General features: G+C 34.2%; 2 protein-coding genes across 3 annotated transcripts; both read left to right on the top strand.

Annotated features, from left to right (window-relative positions):
* The first annotated feature begins 1,007 nt into the window (after positions 1-1,007).
* On the top strand, positions 1,008-3,585 carry LOC121235996. Of its 2 annotated transcripts, XM_041132476.1 has the most exons (6): positions 1,008-1,330; positions 1,850-1,916; positions 2,470-2,518; positions 3,006-3,050; positions 3,352-3,426; positions 3,555-3,585. In XM_041132476.1, the coding sequence occupies exons 1-5, from the start codon at positions 1,064-1,066 to the stop codon at positions 3,416-3,418; spliced, it is 495 nt and encodes a 164-aa protein (XP_040988410.1). In that variant the 5' UTR covers positions 1,008-1,063; the 3' UTR covers positions 3,419-3,426; positions 3,555-3,585. The 2 variants fall into 2 exon arrangements, with proteins under 2 accessions (XP_040988410.1, XP_040988409.1); XM_041132475.1 differs by having other exon boundaries at positions 1,009-1,330; positions 3,352-3,585.
* A 9,789-nt stretch (positions 3,586-13,374) lies between these two features.
* On the top strand, positions 13,375-18,121 carry LOC121235923 (transcription factor EGL1-like). Its single transcript, XM_041132364.1, has 8 exons — positions 13,375-14,529; positions 15,183-15,437; positions 15,549-15,645; positions 15,798-15,812; positions 16,066-16,122; positions 16,236-17,097; positions 17,175-17,599; positions 17,907-18,121. Exons 1-8 carry the CDS (start codon positions 14,423-14,425, stop codon positions 17,976-17,978), a joined length of 1,890 nt encoding a protein of 629 aa, XP_040988298.1. The 5' UTR covers positions 13,375-14,422; the 3' UTR covers positions 17,979-18,121.
* The last annotated feature ends 523 nt before the right edge of the window (positions 18,122-18,644 follow it).

Raw genomic sequence — 18,644 nt, 5'->3', positions numbered from 1 at the left:
TGCGGGGATGGATAGAGCCTTGGAGTTTTATGCTCCTTCCAGATTGGCGGATGAAAGGTCATCTGATACGTGGGAATTACCTTGTGGCGTTGTCATCATTCTAACGTTTATCATGATATACTGCCGTTTTAGGCTCAGTTTTTTCTCTTTTAGAAAGAGAACATTAGTATGCTCAGATAGTTTTTACTGAGTTATGTTCCAGAGCAAGGCATAGCCTAGATTCTTGAGTCATAAAATGCCAATGTCACAGCACATTTTTCTACCTGTATTGAATTCCTAAATTTTCCGCTCTGCTCCCTGCATGCATTGTTCTGTGATAAAATGGTGATCAAACTAATTCCGCTGCTAAAAATACCAGATATCTCATGATATATGTTTGATTGTAGTTGTCTACAACAAATCAGAATGTTAAAAACCATATATCCGTCAAAGCACTCAAGGCATTGCGGAAATGTGCAAAGCATGACATGGCATGACGTGCGTTTTACTGCTTCTAACGTACTCTTAGGATTGCTGCTTCAGCAGCCCAATAATATAACTGGAGTACCGTCCCGCCCATCTTCTTATTCTGTATTTTAAAACATCTAATGTTTGTGATGAAGGGCATGTTTAGATAATGAGATTTTGATAAAAAAAATTTCAAAACTTCTGAATTTTCTTTTACAATTTTTTTCTTAAACATCACTCAAATAAAAAATAATTTTTAATGTCAAATATTCAATTTTTATATAATCATTGCAAAGAATAATAATAATTTAAAAAATTATATTAATTTTTTAATATTTTTATTCAAAATTTTTAAAATATAATAAAACATTTTAAATCAAACCATTTTATTATGATATAAAAATTTTAAAATATTTTTAATATCCTAACGAGTCTTTAAATTTTCATTTTTCCCGGCTAAAATATGATTTACTCTTCTAATATGATTAGGCCTAAAAAGAACGGGCCGATTACTTTTACAAGCCCAATAACAAAATGAGAAAGGGCCTTCGTTCTTGAACCAGTTGCAGCGAATAGTAAACGTAGGGAGCGAAGCACCCGATCAAAACCGCGGGAAATGGAGGACCGCCCTGAAGGACGACAAGCTCAGACAGACGGTTATTCGGCCAACTCAGAAACCCTAATCTCAGAACCACCTATCGATCAATCATCCACATCTCCTCAAACCGCATCCGATCTTGCTGAGGATGACCGCGCCGAACCAGTACCTGCCCTCAACCAGACTGAGATCTTCAGAGCCCTCGAGGTCGTCGAGAGAGACTCTGTGGCCATGGCCGAGAGCTTCACTTCCCTCTTCGCTTCTCTTCGTTTAGCTCTCTCTGAGGTTAAAACTTTTACTCTGAATTTTTTTTGCCTTTAATTTCTGTTTGGTTGCTGAGAAAATGTGGAAAATTCATGAAGCCGTCTTGCTTTCTAAATAATTGGAGAAGTTCCTTTTATTAATTACGATTCTATCTGGTTTCGGAGAAAATCGAGGAAAAGAAATATTGATTGGGTTTTCATTTTGCCTTTGTTTCAAAATGATTATATGAGAATTTTAGCTGTGTGGGATCGAGTTCTGTTAATTTGATTTTGATTTTTTTTTTATTCCCATCCGATGCCCATGACGAGCCTTATAGATATATTAGCCTCAGCTGAATAAAAGCCCCTGTTTTCTGGTGTCCAAGAAATTATGATAAAATTCATTAGTGCGGGTGCCTTATATACTCTTTAATTTAAAGTTTCTCAGCAACCCAATGGAACATAGTCGATTTTCAATCTTTCTTAGTTCATATGTTGCATATACCAAAATGGCCCTTATTCTATGATCACTTTATCTGATGGAACAATGTGAACGTTGTAGGTTACTAGTGGCTCTGTTGATCACGTGCATTGCTTCAGTGATGCTGCAGGCCGTCTTCAAGAATCTGGTAAAAGTTAATTGAATGCATATAAAGCTAAATCATGATTGCCTTTCTGATGACTAATTTGTCCAACCGTTTGATCTGTTGTGTAATACTGTAATCAAATATTCAAGTCAAAAAAATGTGAAAAGAGTCAAAAGGCCCACTCCTTCCAGCAGATGGCTATCAATGAGACTTTTCTCTTTTTACTTCCCATACCATTTCTGGGTGGATGATCCACAAATTGCTGCAAATATTAGATGTGACTAGCACCACATGTATGGTCATGCATAAAGCCCTTGACCAACTATCTTTTCTATCAACTCTGACCATCAACTAAAATGTCATGGCACCTAGTAGGTCAGGAAGGATTTTTTAATATCTATGGTTGCACTTACACGAGACTCTTGAGTTGACTTTAAATTTTCTTGTACGTTCTTTATATGAGACACAATAGTCTTTAGAATCTTTGTAGATTGCCTGAGATGGCGTACTGAAATATCAAATCACCAAGTGTTTGGCTGTTTCACGGTCTTTCTGATATATGCTGCATCCTTCCTTCTATCCTTTTACCATGCAGTTCTTGATGCTGCAACAAAGGGTAATTGGTACATTAATTCATGTCTCAGGTATTTGACCTTCTCCATCTCTTGATTTAAAAGATATCACAGCTTAAATATAGCCATTTTGAAAGGCTCATGCTTATGAAGGAAATATATCTTTTAGTGTTTATGCCCATTCTTGAAGTTGATGTGAGGCTCTCTTAGGTTATTCTTTCAATTATCTGTCTTGTGATAAATCGTGTCTTAGTCAATGTTGCAATGACCTGGGAAAGTTCCTGATAGGAGCAGTGGAACTAAATTACACGTATTACTTCATAATTGCAGCTTTATTTTGGAAAAGATAATGAAACAACTGTTTTTTCCTACTTATTATTCCCAATTACTGTTATATACAAAAATTCATTTTAAAGAGAACTTGTTAATATTGTTAAGCTCAGCGACCTTCAGCGTATCCCCAGTACCAACTTGTAAGAGGAACAAAATTTTTAGATCAGTGTTTTTGCTTTTGCATGCTAAACATGGGAATTCTAAATTGATTTGGATATGCTTACAGATTAAATGAGGAGATGAAGGGCATCGACAGTCTAGCTACACAGCTGTATCCTTTACATTTGTTTCGTTGCTGTGTATACATGTTGCATAGATTAGGATCCCACGCTACACCTTGAACTTGCTCATTGAAGGACCCAACAACTCACCCTGCCTTTTTCTTGTAGAGGGGAGGTAATCAAATGGTGGTTTATGTAAACAGCACAGCAGCCCTTTCTGTCAGACACCATGTTTAGAATTAACCACATTTAAGAGATTTTGCCCTGCTATATAATTCCTTAATTTATCTTCTTGTTACTATTATTGTTATTCAACTTTGTATTCTTTTTGAAACCTTAACGCCTGTGAAGAAAAATCGTGAGGATAAACGTAGATGCTTTAGACACAGCTGTGAACAAGCTTCTCCGTCTTCCATGAAGTTTGAGGTGCTTAGCTCAATAGTTATACATTAACTTCATTGTCTTTTCCTTTCATTCCTTTTGTATTTATGTAATGTACGGGTACTTTTGCTTGGAATTTGAGAATATTATAACATTGAATCGTGATACTGCAGTGAATATGAAAACTCTCATGAACGTTTTTGACTTTGGGATATATATATTGACAAGTCGCCCCGGTCTGCACGGACCAACCAGGAGGTGTTTTACCTTTCGGCTGATTGTTGTAGAATCCAAAGCATATGTGGACTGCTGTTTACTTGGGTCAATCTTTGAATGGACTTTCCTGTTTTCCATTGCCCAAACGACTGATCTCTTTTTAATTTGCAATCCTTTTTGGAGTGCCTTTAACAAACAAGTAATACAGGACCTGTCCTGAAGGGTGCACTTTACTGTGCATTTTAGAGGACCCAAATTTTCTAAGAAATTTTTTTATTTACAAAATTGTTTATTGATACACCAAACACATTACTGATACGGAATCTTCACCATCTAGCATTAAAAAGTAATGGGTCTTACAGTAAGTGATGTTTTTACGCATTAATTCATAGGCAGCAAAACTCTCTAAATTTGTACTGACTGAAATTTCCCCAACAAGTTTTTGGGTGGAGTTTGGATGATGATGATGATGATGATGATGATCAACACTAGTCTCATCAGGGAGGAAGAAAAATTACATGATATGCTTGACTTTGAGGCTGAGGTGAGAGAGTTCATGCTTGAGTTAAATCGCATACACCCTCATCGCCCATTTCATTACAGTAAGCACATTTCCTTTTGACTCCAAACTCTTTTATGTGGGCCTCTATGTTTCAAAGACGACAAAGTGATGGCTTGTGTCATTAATAATGCTTGGTTTGACTATCTTGAAGAATGTTGGCTCCTAGCTAGCCACTCTTGTGTCGGTCGAGGACCACTAACTTCGACACAGGAGGGAGGGAAAATATAAAATCACCATGCATGGTTGAATAATTACCAATTTAATTTGCATCTTTAAGTTATTTTTTTCGTTTTCTTTTGAAGAATAATTCAATTAGATTTGGACCTGTGGATACTTGATTTTCTTGCGTTTCCCCTCAAGTCCTTTTCAGATGGTCATTCACGCCGATATTATTTTCAATTTAGATGGCTTTCTTTGAATCTCTTAACCCCATTTTTTTCTCTCAACTCGATGTATTGATTATTATAAACCAAAAAGTTTTGAAAAATAAGAAAGGAAACAACTTTAGTCGGACCAATTGGCCTCGTTGGAATCAACACCGTTCAGCCCCATGAATAAAGGATTGGCCGGTAGATCCCAATTTTTTTTTTAACATTAAAAAAAGAAGAAGAAAAAGAAGAAGCGCATATATGACGCTTATACAACTCATTACTATATCTAGATTATATATAGAAAAATGTTATATATCAGTTATTATTCACTTTCATACCTCACACTTAAAATTTTTTTAAAGAGTGTGAGAGTGTTTTTATAGGGTGTGAGAGTGTTTTTAATAAAGTGTGTGGTGTAGGGTGGTAAATAGTAGTTAATGAAAATAATTTTTCATATATATAGGGCACTGCTACATCCACATAGAGTGAGTATCGGGAAAAGCTATCGATAGTGTGAAATTTTTTCTAAACAATTTTTAAACTCTTTTAAAAATACAAACTCATTAAATATTTTTTTTTAACCATTAAGTAAAAAAAAATGCAATCGGTACATTTTTTCGATAGAGCTTATGGCTCTATTTTAAAATAAATATGTGACGCTTATATAGTCTATGACTATACCTAATATATCATATATATATATATATATATATATAAATATATATAATGTAAAGAAAAAGTTGGTTGGATAATATTTCCAAAAACCCAAATTGCATGGCTGATAATTTTCATGTACCCAATGCACCACTTAATTACATTTGTCGTGACTCAAATAAAGTGCGTGCCTACTCATGAGCCAATAATTCAGACCATTCACACTCTAATCTAGGCTACTCTCTGCATTCATCCAGTATAATTAAAGCCATTCAACCAACAAAATAAAAAAATAAAAAAAAATCTTACATTCAGTACCATGTTCGATCCTTTTACAATAAATATGTTCTCTGCTGTTTCTGCAACAAGAAATTTAGCGATAATTTATTTGATGATCATGTTCTTTGATCTCATTCACGGTTCAATATCATCACAGATATATAACTTGAGAAATCAACATGAGTTCGTGAAAATTGCTGAGATCGATCAAAGAGAGGTGGGGAAGATTAAACAAAACACAAACAAATCCAAGCACAGTGGCATGCATCATCGATCATTGCTGTATAGCTTTTATGCTTGTCAAGATATTTTTGCTACTTTTACTAAATCAGATCCATTGAGTGGGGAGATTTAACAAGAGGAGGCCACTTGGGATCGAGTCTCTTCTTTCATTTTCTATCTGCTGTCATGTAACAGCCCACAAACACTTTAATATATCGGCCGGGGAAAAAAAATAAAATAATAAAAGGTGATGAGGCAAAGGGATGGCTGTTTGAGGTTTGTAATTTTCTTGTTCTTGTAATTGATCATGGAGCTCTAATTAACTTAAAACTCAATTTTTAAGAACAAGCTGCATCCTTTCATGTGATAGGATGATGATCTGCCCATTAAACTCAGTACTCCTCTAGTGTTCATGAGTGTCACCAAAGCTTGCTCTCATCAGACTCAGTTACTACATTCACTGTACAACAGTCAAAAATCAGTATGTTATTGAACCAGAAAGCAAGCAATCAGTCCATCTGCGAGTAGGGGGCAAACGCAGCGACCTCATTAAAGATCATCTGCAACACAATCAATACGTTCTACAGAGTACAGACTGCAAAACTTAACTGCAGCTAGTTTTACCCTCTGCTTGGGTACTGGCTAGATTATTAGACTTATTATTATTTATTATTAAATTTTATTTAACTTTTAATATTATTTAATATTTTATTATTATTTTTTTACTATTATTTACAGAATATATGAGATTACCTCTCTACTCAAACCTGACCTTACCATCTACCTAATTAATATTGGCGACCGCCATGATTTTAAGACCCACAAGCTGTTTGGATGATCATGATATCTAATTAACAATTTTAATATAGTCATGATCACGATCATTATTAATTGGCAATATTTTGTGCACAGGGATTAATTTTAGTTTTTGTATCTGCTTGTTTAAGTAATATTTTATTATTATTTTATTATTACTATTTACAGAATATATGAGATTACCTCTCTACTCAAACTTGACCTTACTATCTACCTAATTAATATTGGCGACCGGCATGATTTTAAGACCCACAAGCTGTTTGGATGATCATGATATCTAATTAACAATTTTAATATAGTCATGATCACGATCATTATTAATTGGCAATATTTTGTGCACAGGGATTAATTGTAGTTTTTGTATCTGCTTGTTTAAGTAATATTTTATTATTATTTTTTTATTACTATTTACAGAATATATGAGATTACCTCTCTATTCAAACCTAACCTTACTATCTACCTAATTAATATTGGCGACCGGCGTGATTTTAAGACCCACAAGTTGTTTGGATGATCATGATATCTAATTAACAATTTTAATACAGTCATGGTCACGATCTTGATTAATTGGCAATATTTTGTGCACAGGGATTAATTGTAGTTTTTGTATCTGTTTGTTTAAGCAATATTGGACCACATAAATGATCTTTTTGGTAATAAGAATTAAATATTTTTAAAAAAGTGGACCATATATATCTTAAAATATATACCTAGCACGATCACTCTTCTGATAATGGTACTAGCTAGCAGTCATGATCATGGTGATGAGATTAATTTCTTTCGGAAAACACCTTAAAAAAGTTAAGATTTTGGCATAATCATGGGTGTGAATCAATCTTGCAACGTACAGACTCCGATCATTTCCCCCAAAAAGTTTCCACTGCCTCTTGTTTAATTTGATGGGACTTCGCTTGCTTTCCTATCAGAGTTGATTGAATTGGTCACGCAGATCACGAGTTATGTCATGCCAAGCTGATCCTCCTAATTAAAAGTAATTATATAATCGTGAATTTATATAATTACTGTGTAAGAATATAATTTATTATTAAAAAATTAATTTTTTTTTTTTAATGTAAGTTGCAGATTTTATTTTTTATTTTTCAAATAATTATGTAGTAGATAGAGTTTGTATAATTTACAATTGTAATATTACAAATAATTGTAAAGTATATAATTATTGTATAATCGTTTTAAAAAATAATAAAATTTATTATTAAAAAATTAAATTTTTTATATAAATTTTATATTTAATTTATTTTTTTTAAATAATTACGTTACAATTACATAATTTACGATTATAAATATTTATCGATAGATTGAAGTCATAATAAAATTAAAAGATAATGCTATTTCTGTAGTAAATATTTTCCACTCAGTTTACGTAGTCATGATCGTACGCGCTTTGGATGCTGCAGTACTATTTTTATATCTATATATTTAATTAATTGCCCTCGTTTTCAAAGCGAAATAATATATAATTTTATAGTTAAAACTTCAAAGCACTTTGCACATAGAATAACTAATTAAAAAAAAACTAATTCAAAGCTAACCGACACAACTATATTATTTATATATATATATATATATGTTTACTATTTTAATTTGTTTTTGGATTCCGAAGCTAGATCGGAAAATTAATCGAGGAAATACGTAGGAATTTATATGCGCTTATACAAATTGAGACCGCGTTCATGAGTTTTTATAAATTAATTAGCTTATTTAATATTAAATGAGCCTCAATTTTTGTTTAAATTATTTTAGTAATTAAATAAATAAATAGATCTCATCATGATGTAATCTAATATATAAATCATGCAGTCAAACTCAAAACTTTCATGAATTAAGTACAGTTTGATTCATATTTCATTCATTTACATTCCCTACACATGAGCAATGCATGACATGAATGTGTATATAGGAGGCAATTAAACCTGTTCAACTGCATGCCTATTTAGAGACTAGATAACGCTAGTTACATGATCGAGTAGTTGTCATGTCGATCGTACTCGATCGACCGGGCCTTTGCAATAAATATTGCATTTACATGAAAATTAAAGATCGAGCATGCAGCAGGCTGCATCTATAACGCCAAAACAAGAAACTGATCATGAAAACTACATGATCATCTCAATCACTCACTCCGTTGTAATTGTGATATTTCCATATATATATATATCAATATTGAATGATAGCTAGCTAGCTAGGGGTTCGGTCCCAATTATTAAAGCATGATCGATATATGAAACTTCTACGTACCTGCTGATCTAAACCAAATCGAGGTTGACGTATGGCCTAGTGCATGAAAAAATCAACCCCATCACATGTGACCCTGACCCCTCTCTCTCTCTCTCTCTCTCTCTCTCTGCTAGTTTATAGTACTAGCTAGTACGTGCATTCGCTGCCATGCATGCCATGATATATACTAATTAGTAATTAGCGAACGTACGCGGTACATTCACATGATGATGATCATTTATATCCAAACAAAAACAAATTGTACTATATATATAATATGTTTGTGATTAGCCCTAGCTAGATCAGGGGATACTCCCAATTAGATCATAGGGACCATTTTGTGGACAAGCCAATGAATTCGACGGCTGATCAGTTGTCTCAAGTGGCCTGTAGGAACTCCAAGCTCGATCAATCGGCCAATAAATTATTATTATGGGCTAGCTCTTGATCAGCTCGTTGCATTATGCCTTTGATGAAATATTCCGGCATTTTACTCTTTTATATGTGTGTGTGTATATATATATATATATATATGCTCGTGATGTATTTGTCATAAATGCTATCGACCCAATTAGGACCTCAAGTACACTGAAAGGTCTAGTGCACAATAATTCTTTAAAGAAAATTAGAATACTCCATGAAATGGTTGGCCAGTTTTGGGGCCATTCTTCCAAGATGTAGGCGGCAATTAATGTAGTCAGGTTGATTGGGCACGTCGTAGAGTTACACGCCAAAAAATGACAGAGAGCTAGCTATATAGGGTTCCGGGCATGCATGTACTTGCTCACAAATCCTGTTGATCTTCTGGCCTTCGGGCTCTAGTTTTCAGGTATAACAACAAAAGCCATTAATTCATGCGCTTAATTACTATTTTTTTTTTCTGTCTATAAAAATATTTCTTAGTTGTTATTATCAAAATGGAGGTGAAAGAGACAATAAAATAAGAAATCATATCTGATCGATCGATCGTGTCCTGGCAACTTAGAGATTATTGTCATGTTGTACGTGATTTGGATTTTCTTCCCAAAGTCTTAAGATGGATTCAGAATTAATTTGGGTTATTATTTTTCCTTCTCTTGGAGGGGAAGTTTCTGAAACACAACACACACACACAGAGACAGTAACACCGGCCGGGTGATCTGCAGATCGAGGTACTCTCGAAGCTGGAAATGGGATTAAATAATTATAATCCGAATTACCAGATATGCTTGTAAGATCTTTAGGAATTCAGATACCAATTAATTAGATCAGATCAAGCTTATTATATATATTATATATACATGAATTTATCACGAGGGAACCGTGTCAAGAGTATATCATTCAACCTGTCACTATACATATATATAAAATCTTGTGTGTGTGTATATATATATATATTTATATATAGCTCATGCATTTGTAGAACGTTACCACCCGCCATATATATATATGTATGTATATATATAAGTATAACGTACAGGGTACGTAAGGCATCATGCAGAAGTCAAGTCCGCGTGTCCAAGTGTTGGATGATTTCGATCGCGAGTTGCATGCAATAATATTAATTATTGCCGAAGATCAAACTTCGATCACCCTTAATTAATATTGTCTTAAAAGTATATATAATTAATTAATTAATGGCACACTGACTTGAAGATCGATCATAATTCAAAAAATAAGGACTGGCCTCCTTCAATTTAATTGTTTTAACTAGCTTTTAATTATTTTGTACAATATTAATTACTAAATGTTTTGATAAAGATGGGAAAAACAATCTTACAGATCAGACGGCCGGTACGTAATCGTAAAAGTTGTTTATAATCCAGTCTAATTGATCGCGAGCTGATCGAATATATAGATGATCAGAGCGTACGTGTTAGAGTTTATCTGGATTAATAATATATACATAATATAATATATATAGACAAAAATCATAAAACTATATATATTACAATTTTTATACAACTAATCTTCAAAAAAAGTATTATTATCTTTTTTTTAATCATTTAGTTTATTTTTGTTTGATTGTGCTGGGGTAATTTAAATTCAAAGAATTATAATATTTTATTAAATAATTGCGTAAAAATTATAAAATAATTGTGCTTGTATATATCATTTCCCTGATCTATATATAAAATAATTCGAACTTGAGTACTTGTCTAATTAATATATTAAATAAGTTAGAGTTTGGATAAACCAAATTATAAATGAGTTGATCAGTTGATCAAACTTTAACTCAAAATTGCTAATTTCATCATGTGGTCAGTTATTTTCTATGAAAACGATCATTTTCTATGATTAAAATGAGTTTATTCTCATCACAAATATTCATTCTCATTATAAATAACTTGTCATAAATGTTAATTAATATATATATATATATATATATATATATGTAGGACACACATATGCTTTTTATAAGCACTAATTAACACTATACGGCCATGACGTCACTATATATACAAATATACACATGATAAATACAATTATAAGATAACTAAATATATATCAAGATAAGAAATCAAACGTTACGTACACACGTACAAGACCAAAAAAAAAAAGAAGCCTGATATTGGATCGACATGTCTAGATCTAGATTAATTTTTCTCCAAATTAAACTGATAATTGGATGATCAGACATTAATTATAGTACTTTGAAGTTAATGTAGGGTATTATTCCATTCCAAATATATAATTAATATTGCACAAGACCACCACAAAGATCACCACCATTATTTATGTAATTATTCAAGCTGTTACAGTCCCAGCTAGAGATTAAAGAAAATGTTGTCGCCTGAGAAAACGTCTTTCTCAAATGTGAAAAAAATAAAGAAAGAAAAAGAAAATGCATGTAAATTAGTTGATCATGACATAGACACCTTTCGTCCGGCTTCATTGTTTTATGATGAGTACTGCTACAGGTCTCGAATTGGGGATCCAAAAAGTGTCCCGAATAATGTAATTTTTTTTCTTTTTTTTTTTTATATATTTTTTTAATCATATATTTTGGGATTATATATATATTCATTAATTCCAATTCTGTTTTTTTTTTTTTTTTTTTTGCCTCTTAAATTTGACTGGAGATTGAATTAATGTGATGTAGTAATATTTCATGCAATCTTAGTCCACTAACACCTGTAATTAAACAGACAATAAAATGGAGGAATATGCATCATGTATTGATCATTTGAACTTGTTTGATGCTTTTAATAAAGAGAGAGGCAAATGGAGGTGATTAGGTTATGTTTGGTTGTTAAAGTAATTTCAACCCATTTCAAATTAATCAATTATTGATGAAACTCATTATTTTTTTAATTTTTCATAAAAAATTAAATCCATCTCAATTTATTTCATACATTCAAACACATATATCAACTTATTTTACATTTAAATATATCTCAATAAAACTCACAAAATACTACTATTTATATATCAATTTATATTATTTGAGATAATCTCATCATTCAAAAATAGTCCATGCCAACAGAGACGAGAGAGAGGGAAAAAAATTTGTATTACATGAGATCAAGTGATTAGAGGTATCTTGTATTTTCTTAGCAACTAATTTTTTTTATTTTTAATCTTAGGTATCGTTTGGACAGTGAGTTTGATGGGAGATAAAAATTAAAAATTTAATAAAATATTATTAGAATATTTTTTAATATTATTATTATTTTAAAATTTGATAAAATTAAATTATTTATTATATTTGATATAAAAATTTTAAAAATTTATTATAAAGAGATGAGATGATAGAATTGATTTTGCTTTGATACTGACGAGTGACGACGACTGAGTGGGCACGCATGATGGGGGTAGACTCCGACCGCTTTAATTAATGTGGGGGCTTCCCAATTAATGCTCAGAAGCGGCTTAGCCGCTTAAGTGCTCATGTGCTATGTGCTGTGGGAGAGAGGTGCGTGTGCGTGTATGCATTGGCAGCAGCTCATGTTTTGTTGGATTAATTCTACTTCACTTTGATTGAGCTATGCTAATGGCTATGCTAGTATCTCATGGCTTCGGAGCTTTTTTTTTTTTTTTTTGGGGCCAGTTTTGGGCGGATTCAGAGGCCCATCATATCTAATCATTTTCTATTATTAAAAATAGGTTGATTTTCTTATCAAATTATCATCGTCGTTGCTGCATGATAATCCAATATTCATATTGTGGCAATGAAGTAGTAGTACTAGCAGTACCGCAACAATGCGTGAAGGAATGATGGTGAGTACTGCATGCATGCACCTAGCAAAAAAGATGGGTTCTTGAACAGTACTAGACAGTCTAGTATCCTTTCAATCGGGTGCGTTTGTGCGTGGTAATATTTTGGCGATCAATTTGCACAGATCTAAACCCCAAGCAAGCAGTTGATCTCTGGGAAAAATCAAACAAAATTATGCCAAGAAAAGAAGCCATTTGAAGTGTTAGAGAGAATATTCTGGATCTAACTACTCGAGGAAGGGCGCGCGGAGAAGAAAGAACAAGAGTAAACGAGAGGGGAGAGGACTGCTCGATCGGTTTTGACTGATATATATTCAGCCATATACGCATACGACGACCTAGCTAGCTTATATATATATATATACACTTTTCTTGGTTTCCATCTTTTTTTTTTTATTTTTTTCTTGCCAAATTTCACAATTAAAGCATATACGACGATCTTTAAATATTCATGTATCTCCCTACTGTCTTACCAGTTTACCACCACCACCACTCTCTCTCTCTCTCTCACTCTCATCTTAATTTCTACGCTACCTATATATTTTCCCTTGTGTATCTCGAGAATCCATGCAAGTATGTGAGAGAAAAGATTAATCCACATGTTTTGTGCAAGTATCATGCTTTTCTTTTACTAATATATATATCTGAACTCTCTTCACTTAAAAAAGCCACTTTACTGTTAAAAAGAATAAAAGGCTGGGTTTTCTGAGCTTGGACTTGGACGACTTGGTGGACGCATTTGCTGTTCATCTTCCGTGTTATGCGGTCAGAGAAACCTAGATCTTCAATTGCTTCTTAACTTGGTTTTATGTGTGTTTGTTTAATAGTAGAAAGTTACTGATGATGAGCTGGTTCTTGCCCCCGCTGCCCTTTCCCGGCACCATTAGAGGCACGGCATCGTCTTCGTTTTGGTTATCTGCGATAACAGCTTCTAGCTTTTATAGCAAATGCAAGTACCCCATCTATTAAATACAGCTGTTCTGTCTTGCGTTTGTTTCTCCTTTTCATGACAGTGAGTGTTCAGATTCTGTACCAAAGAGGAAAGTGATTACTACTGGCCAATGATGGCCATTCTAAATCAGTTCTTCCCTTCTAGTGATGATAAGTATCAACTGCTTTTCCCCTTCCATCTTCCTTCTACTAGTTTCTAGCTCCAAGTTGTCCCGCAAACGGCAATCTTGAGGTTTGGTTATGTGGATTTTTTAGCCTTTTTCTAGCCAGAACATGATGATTTTTAGCTATGGTTTGTTACTGTAAAAACCAGGAAAAACTCCCGAGAGAAACCTATCTGGGTTTTTTTGGGATATCAAGAATCAAGAATTTGAGGTAAACACGTGCTTTTGTTTGTATCTATGGAATATTCCACACGAAAAGGAACTAGATTTGGTTCTGGTGTTGGTGGATGAAGAATCCGGAACCCATTTTTATCTGATCAGATTGAGTAGTGCGGTGCTTTAATTTTTAGCTTCAGAGTTATAAGTTGGCTCCAATGGAGGAGAGGGTGCCGAAAAACTTGACGAAACAACTTGCTCTTGCTGTGAGAAGCATTCAGTGGAGCTACGCAATCTTCTGGTCTCTTTCAGCTAGACAACCAGGGTACTATGCATCTCCTTCTTTTCTTTTCTTTTCTTCTTTTATAGATACTTTTCTGCTTTATTTTCTGGGAAAGAAGATATCCAAAATGTTCTTTCGAATACAATCTTCCTGAATTTCTGCCATTGGGTCTGATGTAATTGGAAATTCGATATGGAATGGAAACTGACTAGATTTTAGGTGCGTGTTGGGCCTAAAAGCATGAAGTTTGTCTTTGCAGAGAATTCTGTTAATGTTCACTTATTTCCTTATGGTAGCTTTGGAGTTCAAAACAATTTTCTTAAATTCTTTGAAATCTTACGTGATGTGTATACCGCTGCTGAAACTGAGACGAACCGGTAATCTGCCTGTGTAGCTGCATAAGGGATTGCGATTGAGGTTCATCCCTTGCGTCACACTTTAGAAAAAAGCAGATTATTATCTCTTCACGTAACATCGTTTAGGCAACATCCCTGTCAAGACAAAGACAATTCACATATGTCAATTGCACAAGCATTTCAATATCTTTGATACTCTGCTATAGCATATTAGTCCTCGGTTGATTGCATTTTGCCTAATTTGGAAGGGGTTTCTTGACAAAAGTTACTAAAAAAATTTCAGGAAATGCCGACCCTCTTTATGAATCTAATACATTCTTCCTGCTCTTAATATCATAGGGTCTTGGAGTGGCGTGATGGATACTACAATGGAGATATTAAGACAAGGAAAACAATTCAAGCTATAGAACTCAATGCAGACCAACTGGGTTTGCAGAGGAGTGAACAATTGAGAGAACTATACGAGTCCCTCTCAGCTGGTGAGGCCAACCCCCAATCTAGAAGGCCTTCTGTAGCATTATCCCCCGAAGATCTCAGTGATACGGAGTGGTATTACTTGGTTTGCATGTCATTCGTGTTCAACATTGGACAGGGGTAATCTCTTTCCCCTTAGTTTTTTGTTTTTAATATGCTATTTATGATCTGAAGCATGCATCTAGTCACAAGTCTTTACTGTCATCAACTCTTGTTTCAAATTGTTCCTAGGCTACCTGGAAGAACGTTAACAAATGGCCAACCAATCTGGATGTGCAACGCCCACTTTGTAGATAGTAAGGCTTTCAGTCGCTCCCTGCTGGCGAGGGTAGGTTGCTGTTTCCTTTATTTCTAAATAAAATGTCATGCATGTCGACTAAACTATGGAATGCTCAAAAATTTGCAAGAAAACTGAAAACATTTTCTTTTTTCTGTTTGGTTTTGGTTTCATGATGGACTTGAAACAACCGTCTCTATCAGAGTGCATCTATTCAGGTACTTGCGTGCTCTTTTTGCCCTTAGTTATCTGCCTCTAAATTGACTTTGTTACTCTCAACCCTATGATTAATAACTTCCTATTAAAGAGGGAGAGCCATAAGAACTGATCTTTTCCAATTCAAAGATGAAAATTTTGACTGATGCTTGTGATGGACATGAAAACCTTGAAAATCTGATACGACTAAACCTTTAGTATAAAGATTCTAACTGCAGAGCTATATTACATAATATCTCCCCATTCAACTTTCAGACTCTGGTATGCTTTCCGTTTCTTGGAGGTGTAATCGAGCTAGGTGTGACTGAGCGGGTAACTTCTTGTCTCAGATTCCCACTTCGATAGAAAAAGCATTTTGAAATTTCTTTTTGCTCTGATACATGGGAATTAAGTCTTTGTTTCTGTTCCTAATTTGATTTTTGAAGGTATTAGAAGACCCTAGTCTCATTCAGCACATTAAAACTTCTTTCTTGGAGATTCCATATACTGCAATTATTTCCAAGAAATACACGGGAGCAGTACACACAAGAAATGGCAATAGTCCTGCTTGTGCTGTGTTTGATCAGGATATTCCAGAAAACAAACTAATTTCTCATGTAGGATGTGAAGAGTTCGGTATTGTTTCTCCCAATGACAGTTCAAATGGATTTGAGCCAAATCAACCAGAAGAGGGTTCATTTATGGTTGAAGGGATAAATGGGGGAGCTTCTCAAGTACAAAGCTGGCAGTTCATGGATGATGAGTTCAGTAATTGTGTCCTCCATTCCATGAATTCTAGTGATTGTATATCTCAAACTTTTGTGGAACCTGAAAAGGCGGTCTTCACTCCTAAGGGTGAACTGATGAAAGAAGATTTTTTGCAAGAATTTCAAGAATACAATCACACAAAAATGAACTCATTGGATCTTCAAAGCGATGATCTGCACTATCAGAGTGTTCTTTCATCTCTTTTAGAGAGTTCTCACCGGATGATTTTGGGACCATGTTTTCAAAAGTATCATCACGAGTCCAGTTTTGTCAGTTGGAATATAGGAGGTTTAGCAAATTTTCAGAATCCAGGAGGCCGAACCCCTCAAAATCTTCTGAAGAAGGTTTTGTTGGCAGTTCCTCATATGCATGTTGGTGGCTCACCCGAGTCTCCAGAAGATAATGGCAATAAAGATGGAGTTTGGAGACCAGGGGCTGATGATATAGGTGTGAACCATGCAGTAGCTGAGAGGAGGCGAAGGGAAAAACTAAATGAAAGATTTTTTATTCTAAGATCGATGGTTCCTTCGATTAACAAGGTAATTCAAACTCCATTCCCTGGTAATCGGCAATTGACTACAACTACTAATTGAAATATTCTTTCTTCTTGTTCATGCAGGACGAAGTTTCTATACTTGATGATGCCATAGAATATCTGAAGGAGCTTGAGAGAAGGGTTGAAGAGTTGACAGATGTGGAAGCAAGAACAAAGAGGAAATATCAAGATACTGTAGAGAGAACATCTGATAACTATGGCAACGACATAATTAATAATACCAAGAAGCCACTGATAAACAAGAGGAAGGTTTGTGATATTGATGAAACAGAGCCAGAGATAAATTATAATGTATCAAAAGAAAATTCAACTGATAATGTGACTGTCAGCATGATCAATAAAGAGGTACTAATAGAGATGAGATGTCCTTGGAAGGAAGGGGTGCTGCTAGAGATCATGGATGTAGTAAGCAATCTCCAATTAGATTGTCACTCGGTTCAATCATCTACCATTGAAGGGATTCTTTCACTCACATTTAAATCAAAGGTACGAACTCAAAATCACATAGAGAATGTGGCTTTCCCCTTTTGTTTTTGTTTCTTCCTTTCTTTTTGTCTTGAAAAGAGTACATTCTTCACCTTTTTCATCTACTATTGTATTGTCAAGAGTCCAGGTCCTGCTCAAACCGAAAGCATGAACTTTGGATATAATGTGACCATTTCTAATGAACCTATTTCCTAGTATCATACCAAACTTTTCAATTTTCAATACAACTTTTATTTCCTAGAATCTTTCGATGTTTTAATAATGTAACAAATGACTTTTAACCACATTAAATCATTGTTTTCTGCAGTTCAAGGGATCGGTTGTTGCATCAGCAGATATCATCAAACAAGCACTTCAGAGATTCACTAGGAAGTGTTGAAGCTTGTTTTCTCCTTAGAACTTGCGGCTGTTTTAGAATCCCCTGTTCAATTGCCGAATGATATGTACTGTGGAAAGGTTCTGTTACAAACACAATTTCTAGGGATATTCCTGCAAGTAGAGAATAAAGATTTAGTTCTGATATATAGTTTCTTCACTACCGGTTGTATTATACCTTAAAAAGATTGACACAATCTCATATTATGGAAGAGTAACATTTTCCCAAACAAGTACGTTTTTATTAAAAGTGAAATTTACTGAAACAAAAGCTGAAGGGAAATAGAAATTTCCTTCCAAATTCACTCCAGGAGTAAGCAGTGCCCAAGTATATACCATACTCCATATGTAAAGTGACTTATATGTTCAAATGTTTAAGACAAAAGCTAAAGATACTGTCCCCCACCAAAAGAGCTAATGAACAACATGGGTCTGCATTTTGTTGTGCAGACCCATGGCTGCTGTCCAAGACATTGAAAACACAATTGATGATATTGTATAGGACTAGGAGGCGCAAAAAGGGGGACAGGGAAAGGAAAAGAAAAGAAAAACAACTGTATTATAAAAGGTGATGGGTTGTTTTATTGAAGCCCTCGGCATAGAAACTAATATTTTACAGACTTGTATAGAGAGTCTGCATGTGCTTAAAATGACAAAATGATAAACCCCA

This window comes from Juglans microcarpa x Juglans regia, chromosome 6D (assembly GCF_004785595.1).
Source record: "Juglans microcarpa x Juglans regia isolate MS1-56 chromosome 6D, Jm3101_v1.0, whole genome shotgun sequence".
Lineage (NCBI taxonomy): Eukaryota > Viridiplantae > Streptophyta > Magnoliopsida > Fagales > Juglandaceae > Juglans > Juglans microcarpa x Juglans regia.
Note: the sequence above shows the minus strand (reverse complement) of the source record. Positions and strands in the feature narration are given on the sequence as shown.

What these genes read in the sequence shown, in the direction of transcription:
- LOC121235996 (XM_041132476.1), top strand. Translation starts at nt 1,064, where the DNA reads ATGGAGGACCGCCCTGAAGGACGACAAGCTCAGACAGACGGTTATTCG. An exon ending in TTCGTTTAGCTCTCTCTGAG is followed by an intron (nt 1,331 to 1,849) that starts GTTAAAACTTTT and finishes TGAACGTTGTAG; the next exon opens with GTTACTAGTGGCTCTGTTGA. An exon ending in TACATTAATTCATGTCTCAG is followed by an intron (nt 2,519 to 3,005) that starts GTATTTGACCTT and finishes ATATGCTTACAG; the next exon opens with ATTAAATGAGGAGATGAAGG.
- LOC121235923 (XM_041132364.1), top strand. Translation starts at nt 14,423, where the DNA reads ATGGAGGAGAGGGTGCCGAAAAACTTGACGAAACAACTTGCTCTTGCT. An exon ending in CTTTCAGCTAGACAACCAGG is followed by an intron (nt 14,530 to 15,182) that starts GTACTATGCATC and finishes TTAATATCATAG; the next exon opens with GGTCTTGGAGTGGCGTGATG. An exon ending in AGCTAGGTGTGACTGAGCGG is followed by an intron (nt 16,123 to 16,235) that starts GTAACTTCTTGT and finishes TGATTTTTGAAG; the next exon opens with GTATTAGAAGACCCTAGTCT.